This window comes from Pseudophryne corroboree, chromosome 3 (genome assembly GCF_028390025.1).
Source record: "Pseudophryne corroboree isolate aPseCor3 chromosome 3, aPseCor3.hap2, whole genome shotgun sequence".
NCBI classification, from domain to species: domain Eukaryota; kingdom Metazoa; phylum Chordata; class Amphibia; order Anura; family Myobatrachidae; genus Pseudophryne; species Pseudophryne corroboree.
In genome coordinates this window covers 411,278,541-411,287,119 of record NC_086446.1, presented here as the reverse complement: position 1 = coordinate 411,287,119, position 8,579 = coordinate 411,278,541, and the positions used below count along the sequence as shown (strand labels likewise).

The window sequence follows — 8,579 nt, the reverse complement described above, 5'->3', positions numbered from 1 at the left end:
GCGCGTGGTATGTGCATTTACGGTAGAGTTTGTGTGCGTCTGGTGGGCGACTCGATCGTTACATATTTAATCCAAATAATGTTTTTATAGGTAATATTCCCTTTAATAATATCTGTAAGTATGATTAGTGTAACTGGTTCAGGGACAGAGAGATTCCTCTTTGCATGCTGGGAGGGCTCAGACAAAGGTTGGAGGGTAGTGTATGGTGTCCAGCTGTGCTGTATTGAAGGGGTGTTGTGCCTATGATAATTGGGAGGGATTCACATAGTTCCTGATCATGGTTATGCACAGAAGTAGAAAATAAGATTAATTGCATTCTGAATAAATTACACATAAGTGCAGGGTAGGTGAATGGAATTCAGTCATTTCTTTCCCACAGACTGAATACAATAGCCTTATTTACACTAAGCTTTGAGATTCTATGAAGAGGGCTTACACCTTTGTTTATGAATAGAACCAGGTTTCTCTCCAGAATAATGAGTGCTGAGTTGTCAATTGTCTCAACTGAAGGTGGGGTAAACAAAGCCCAGAGACAGAGTTTGTTTGGAAGATCCAAAACAATAGCTTTCCTCAATATAATCAGACAAAGAGGAATTTAGAATACTAACAAGTCCTAGCCATCGCCCACTTCTTGAACTAACCAATGATCCCAGGTGCAGTACATGTCCCACCCCCTAACCAATGGAAAGAGAGCACACAGTATCTATTGTAGTATGTCTTGAGTTAGTAAATAAATATAGCTTGCAATAGGCTTGGTGACACAAGACTCTGCAAGGTTTTCACACTGAAGGCTAGAGCCCTGGTCCAGGTTGCGCCGGCGAAGTCATTCCCACGCGTGTACGTTTTCTCTGTAACCAACTTATTCTCTGTTTCTATTTGCCATACTCTCTCTCTCTCTGTTATTTGTTTAGGATTAAGAAACTGTTGTATATTGTATAATTTCAGTTATACTGTTTAGGTGTTTATGTTAGTGCTGTAGTGTATAAGCTGTAACTGTTTTCCCCTTTTACATACTAAAATCATCTAGATAAAGGTTTTGGAACCTTACAAGGTATTGTGTGTTTATCATTACATTGCTAAGGGTACTCGGAGCGTCTCAATCGCTCAAGCGGCTTTTATATAATAGAGGTTAATCAGTGTTACATTGTGTTGCATACAAGGTTTACTGTGTGTCATCCTGTGAGCGTCTGCACCGCTCGTGTTCCTCTTGTGGGCACAGCATCCGCTATGCTAGTAGCGTAGCATTACGGTACTCGGACCGCCTATAGCGTGCTCGATACCCAGCGTAAGCCGTGAGCGAACGTGCCGCTCGTGCGTCTCGACCACGGCCTAGCGTCTGCTACGCTAAGTGCGTACCCTTACGGTACCCCGTACGCCCATTGCGTACTGAGTCTCTTACCAATATATAGTGAATGTTATAAGATAAATATTTAGCTTTATCAGGGTCATATAAAACAACCAAATTTGCTGCAAATTTGGTGTTTTCCCTTCTTGTGTAGGCTTATGTGCTTAGTTATATACTGTACGCTCCATACTTGCTTATTCTCTGAATATGTGACTCGCAAACTGTGGGGAACTCTCCTGGACTCACGGGACAATAGACGAGCCTTCAAGATTCCCCAGTACCCCAGTGAAGTGTGCGGTCTGGAGACTTAATGATAATATTGTTTGAAATGTGGTGTTATGATCCCATAATAAAAATCACTGATGTTCTCCACGGGATATGATCCCAAACCCTCTGCCAGGCGTGCCAGTTGAGTTAAAGCAACTAAAGTTTAGTTTCCATTCTGTTCTTTTAACTGTGTAACTCTTGAATGTCTTTTGTTTTCTGGATACTTTCTGGTTACAGTCAATCCCCTGCAGGCTGTAGGTATTAAAGACAAGGGGCAGGATGTAATGCCGCCCGAGTTTGGCGGCCGTGTGGGATGCCAGCCGAACTCGGACATTTTTTTAAAGGGGCAATCACTTACAAGACATGTTTTTGCCTTGTAAGTGATTGCCTCTATAAAAAAATGTCCACGTTCACCTGGCATTCCACCCGGCCACCAAACATTCAATGCTAGTTATATAGCCTTCTACCCATGAGATGGTATAGTCAAAAGGTCGACAATGACAATGTCTACAGGCAACTTGTTGATATCCCCAGAATGTCGACAGATGAAATGTAAAAACTTTAGAATGTAAACATTAGGGTTAAGTTGTAGGCAGGAGGGATACCGCGGGTGGGTTAGGGATAAAGTGTGTGAGGAGGCGATGTTAGTGGTAGGCACAAGAGGGAAGGTTATAGGTAGGGATAAAGGATAGGGCAGAAATACCTGAACACCGGAGGTTTGGAGGTTTGACCCGGAAGTCACAGTCACATGACTGCTTGAATATACCACTGCAGTCATTGGCAGCAGGTTAGTCAATGCTAGGCCACCAGGTACAGTATGTCGACATTCTATCATGTCGATATTTCTTCACTGTTTACATGAATGCTTTAACCTTCATCTGATTGCTCCTTATCCTGACCTTGGTCTTTTTTACCAATTACTCTTTGTCTGCCGCCTGTCCTGAATGTGGACCATGACCCATTTATGCTACTTACCACATTTTCTTGCCTGCGGCTGGACCACTACTTCAACCCTCACCTGCTGTACTATACTTCAACATGTCAGAGTGTGTCCTGTCCACATTCATCTAAATCACATTAGGATGTTTAGCTGGGTGGACCCCGATCTGCTTTGTGTCAGTATTAGGAATTAAAATTCCTGGGAGTACAGATGCAGCCGAAAAATAAGGAAAATGGCCACAGGTATAGGAGTATATCGCCTCATTATTAAGTTGCGGCATTCTTACTGATCTTCTATTGCTACAATTTACTAAGGAGCAAGGACATAGCTGATATGGTGATCCAGTGTACAGCACAGCCACAGACAGTCCTGCTCCGGGTGGTGTTCCATTCAAACAGCTCTCGAGTCGGTCGTGCCTGAAGTTGCTTTGATGGTTCATACATGTGCAGTGGACTGTAAGTCCTGACTTTAAAGAAGTTTAAAACATATAAAACAATACTAATCTACATGTATTTTTCCCCCAACATGGGTGTAATACTACTTACAGTATTTTAACTGTGCAGGTGTCATTACTTTAAATATGCTTACCGGCATGTTCAAAGTTAAAACACTTGCATCATGGTTACAAAGCTCTAAACATTCTTGGCCATTGTACATCCAGCCACAAAAGTACCAGGTGAGGCAGCCCTCTGCGGCACACTACATAGGTTGCAATGGGTGGGATGGACATGTGGAGATAAGATTACTAAATAGAAAATAAAATATACAAACCACAAGATTCATAAACTCCCCAGATGTTCTATTCCATTACGGAAAGTACCAGGCAAGACAGACACGTAGGGAACACTATAAAGTTTACAATAGGTAGAATGAGCAACATATGGAAATATGAAGCAACCGTTATATATACAATTGTAAGATACAGGTTGACCATAGCATGGCTCGATATAGAGATTGTTTACTCCACTCACAAGAGTACCGCTGAGGCAGCCAACTTGGGTGCACTTATATCCAGTAAGTGTACAATCCTTGGTGTCTCAGGTCTAGTCCTTTCACCCAGCAACACCACCTTTACACAAAACATTTAGTAGCTTGTCCAGAATGTAGAGAGGCTCTGTCACCTGCTTAGAGAAACTCATGTCTGTTGATGTTTCAAATTCCTTAACTTTATATTATATAAGAACAGAAAAGAACTGTCAGTCCCACAGTGAAATCTGTACCTCTATACGCAGGGAAAAGAAATCCAGAATTGATGTGAATTTGACCCAGTGTTTTTTGCATTGTGAGCTACTGGGACAGATTGTAAAGCTAAAGCTACAGGTTTAAAAGCTGGAGCTATTCAAGTATTAGTAAATTTCCCTGCATGGTAAGCCTACGAATAATACGCATTACCCACAGATTCCGGGTTCAGAGCCTGAAATCAGTGGGTTACCCCGTGCAGAAAGCCCCAGACAGTATTCTTCAGATCCTGAGATAAGTGCACTCTCTGGGGCTTACTGAGCGGGGTAGTAGCATTCATTGAATAGCTCCAGACATAGATTTAGCTGAGCAGTAAACCTCACAGCTCTTAGACTATTGGGGGCAATTCAGAGTTGATCGCAGCAGCAAATTTGTTAGCCGTTGGGCAAATCCATGTGCACTGCTGGGGGGCCAGATATAACATTTGCAGAGAGAGATACATTTGGATGGGTTATATTGTTTCTGTGCAGGGTAAATACTGGCTGGTTTATTTTTACACTGCAATTTAGATTTCAGATTGAACACACCCCACCCAAATCCAATTCTCTCTGCACATGTTATATCTGCCCCCGCTGCAGTGCACATGGTTTTGCCCAACTGCTAACAAATTTGCTGCTGCGATCAACTCTGAATTACCCCCCATGTGCACTGCGGGTGTGGCAGATATAACATTTGCAGAGAGAGTTAGATTTAGGGATTTGGGTGGGTAATATTGTTTCTGTGCAGGGTAAATACTGGCTGCTTTATTTTTACACTGCAATTTAGATTTCAGTTTGACACACCCCACCCAAATCTAACTCTCTCTGCACATGTTATATCTGCCCCCCTGCAGTGCACATGGTAGTGCCCAACTGCTGACAAATTTGCTGCTGCGATCAACTCTGAATTAGGCCCTATGCCCTTATAATGTAAAATGTTTAAATTTTGAAGCACATTTGTATTTGAAAATGCAGACTCTAGATTTTATGGAATTGTGAATATTGTGTGTATCAAAAATGTTTTGGTTTCCAAATCTTGTTTAGAAAAACATCAGAAAAAAATAACATGATAAAAAAATGTCAAACGTGCAATATAATGTGCGTGACTTTGTACTAAGGACATAATTGCCATTGGGGGTCATTCCGAGTTGTTCGCTCGTTATTTTTTTCTCGCAACAGAGCGATTAGTCGCTAATGCGCATGCGCAATGTCCGCAGTGCGACTGCGCCAAGTAAATTTGCTATGCAGTTATGTATTTAACTCACGGCATTACGAGGATTTTTTTCGTTCTGGTGATCGTAATGTGATTGACAGGAAGTGGGTGTTTCTGGGCAGAAACTGGCCGTTTTATGGGTGTGTGCGAAAAAAACGCTACCGTTTCTGGGAAAAACGCGGGAGTGGCTGGAGAAACGGAGGAGTGTCTGGGCGAACGCTGGGTGTGTTTGTGACGTCAAACCAGGAACGACAAGCACTGAACTGATCACAGATGCCGAGTAAGTCTGGAGCTACTCAGAAACTGCTAAGAAGTGTCTATTCGCAATTCTGCTAATCTTTCGTTCGCAATTTTGATAAGCTAAGATTCACTCCCAGTAGGCGGCGGATTAGCGTGTGCAAAGCTGCTAAAAGCAGCTTGCGAGCGAACAACTCGGAATGACCCCCATTGTTCCCTAATTTCTACCTAAAATTCCATGTTTGAAAAATTTGTCTGTGGAAGGATTTGCCTGTGGGAATGTCCTTATTCTTTCAGTGTAATCCACATACTGTAACAAATTCCAGTCACTAGTGGCGGAACTACAAGTGGAACAGCCTAAAGGTGATGGTGGCCCTGCAATATTAGTGCATCTGTCCCAGAGGCCTCTGCTCTGCTTCTGAACGTGCGCTACAAGTTACAACTGGCATATGTGCAGTGAAGACTACTGAGCATGCCTTGACTCTTGTACATACTCAAAAGGGAAGAGAAGGGGCCCTCAGAATGCATGGACATGTATTTTTTTAATAATTTTGCTATGGGCCCTAGTAATATCTTGCTATGCCCCTAATTTTTGCCATCTATAGATATACTCTGGGCTTTAGAAGTTCAAATTTATTGAAAAAGAGTAATTATAATGCAAAAAAGTACACTATTACTACATTCAGAACACAAGACATAATGGGACTTGTAGTGCTCCAGATTTCATCATAACAGTTTCATGTGGTACCTGCATAGTTGCCCCAATTCAAAAGCAAAGTGTTCATGGAAAACATTTCAAATGTTAGCAAGCACTGTACTTAGAAATGTGTGAATCCCTGTGAGAGAGTGGTAACTGACAAAGACTGAGAGCGTGCTAACCACTGCATCCAATCAGAGCTGTGCTTTCATTAGTGTGAATTGCACAAAACAAATCGAATTAAACTGACGATTAGATCTACTAACATTCTGTTAGTAAACATCAATGTGAGTAAAACAAAGAAATCCAAATTCAAACACATTTTTCAAATGTTTTTATTAAAAAGAAAAGTCAAATAAGCAGTTGTGAAACCAAATGAATGTTCTGGCTGGACAGGAATAGGCAGCTCAGACCAAACATAAAAAAGCTATTTTATTATTAAATCAGAAACCTGCTTGTTTTTTTTCTCTTTCTTCCCATAAATAAAATCGTTGTCAACAATTTGAAATAAGGTGAAATTGTGACTGAAAAAAAAATAGAATAACTTCATGAATTAGCACAGATAGAAACTATTTTCTTACTGTAAAGAAATTATTTTCTTACTGTAAAAAGAAAATGAAAAAAAAAAGAAAAGAAAAAAAATTTGGCAGTAATTTATACATCCTATGTATAACTAAAAAATGTGCTACAATTAATATAAAATGCTTTTACTATAAAGTAAGCTACTCCTTTTATTTCTATACACAAAAAAATTGTAAAGATGTCTTTATCACAGTCCTAAACCACATGATAAATCTACTTACAACTATTCAACAAATTATATTTTTCATACTCTTATTTTTTTTAATGACATTTTTCTGTGTTTTTTGTATATTTGCACAATTTTTTTTAAGGTATTTGTCTTTTTCCACTTATAAGAATTATTGTTTGGTTTTGGTGGGGTAGGGGTTATTTCAAATATACAATATTAACAAACCTCTTTACACATTTTATGTGCCTGGATGAACTTTGAAAGAGCAACCCCCTCTCGTTTACTATTCATCCCCATGCTTTCCATAACAAAGATGGTGGCAATAAGAGGTGTCTCTTTTGTTCATTAGAAGTTATGGGAGTTTGGCTTCTTGCTCCACCAAGTTTATATTTGCAAACAAAGCAGATTCTCTGAGACTTTAGAAGAACCAACCACTAAAGTATGCGTGTCTTGGTGACTGTGCCATCCTTGTTTTTGAAGTCCAGTGCTGTAGACTTTCTGAAATGTCCATTCCTTTAGCCTTCATTTACAAATGTGTTTGTGGTTCTAGGTGAGGTAGAGAGACTTGTCTCCTGGCAGAGAACTTAAAGAAAGCAAAAGAGACTAGTATGAGATAACAAAAGAAAAAAAGTAAAACTATAGTCTAAGTAATGTTAAAGTGGACTACTACTACTTTCTGTAAACCCATATTTCACAATATTCACAATATATTTGTGTGCATTGTTATGATTGAAATACGGTATTCTCTGTGACACTGGGCCTTATACAGTGATGGACGGCATGTTGGGGGAGTGCTGGTGTCAGGGACTGCAATGGACAGCGTTTCCACTGTCGGAAGTCACTTGAGGTGCAGCTTTGTGCGCACCACAGCAGATTAAGGCTGCAGCCAGTGGACATCTCAATAGACAGCCCATTGTCTGCAGTATTAGTTTGAAACTTCATAGTAGTGGCTGCAGCTAAAGTCGCACCTGCCACTGCTCAGCATCCATCTCTGAATCAGGACTATTGAGAGTTAACTGTGTTGAAGAGATACTAAGGTGTCTCAAGGATGCCCACCAAAGCCTACCACTATTTTTCTTTCAAACAGACTACAGAAATGTATCTGAATCCTGCTAGAAAATAAAATTACAAAATGAAGCCCTGTATTTCACCCATAATGCAGCAGAAAACAAAATAAGATTTATTGCAAAGACAATATAAAACAAATGGGATGGAGATATTCTTCAGTGTCATTCTTTTCACATCAAACCCAACTCAAGAGGGTTTTTACATAAAAAAGGCCATTTTTATTTTATATATTTATAATCTTAAAAGTATATATTAAAAAAGTAACATAATTTATATAATTTGTAATTTAGAAAAGTCAATTATTAGCGTTACTGATTCTCTACTTTGTATGGCAGCAAGACATTATTTTAAAGTCCCACCCAAAGTTGAATCAATTACAAATTTCAATGGGGTGCTGCTTGTTAATGCGATACACCAAAAATAGACAAACCTATGCATGTAAAGTAATTGAATAGGCTTTCACCTGACTTTCTTGTATTTACTGCTTGTACAAAATCTGGCAAGAATTTCTGACAGATAGTCTCATGACATGCTGGAGATTGAAATTAGGTGTGCTCAATATCCAAAGGCAGATGCAAATCTTCTACACAAAGCCCACTTATTTACTCTGTAACGTTTAGCCATGAATGAGACCTACTATCTCTAGAGCCAATGTTTCTTATACATTACCAGTACAGTTAGTTTTCCCTTTTTTTATTATACTACTCACTTGCAGTGGTTAATTCCGCACTCTCTGTTGGGAAACTCATTGTCCCACTCTGTGCTTCCTGGGGGATTGGAGGAGGCAGGGGATCGTGGGTCAACATTGTTTGGAAATTCTGATGGGAGATGTGAGAAGTCCTAG

General features: G+C 40.0%; 1 protein-coding gene across 3 annotated transcripts in view; it reads right to left on the bottom strand.

Moving 5' to 3' along the window:
- Positions 1-6,235: 6,235 nt before the first annotated feature.
- TOX2 (TOX high mobility group box family member 2) overlaps positions 6,236-8,579 on the bottom strand; it is a 142,043-nt gene continuing 139,699 nt past the window's right edge. For all 3 annotated transcript variants that reach the window (XM_063960198.1, XM_063960199.1, XM_063960200.1), the window contains 2 exons: positions 8,445-8,575; positions 6,236-7,250 (listed from right to left, as the gene is read on the bottom strand). In XM_063960198.1, the coding sequence (XP_063816268.1) occupies positions 7,214-7,250; positions 8,445-8,575 (168 nt within the window). In that variant the 3' untranslated portion in view covers positions 6,236-7,213. The remainder of the gene's footprint in view (positions 7,251-8,444; positions 8,576-8,579) is intronic.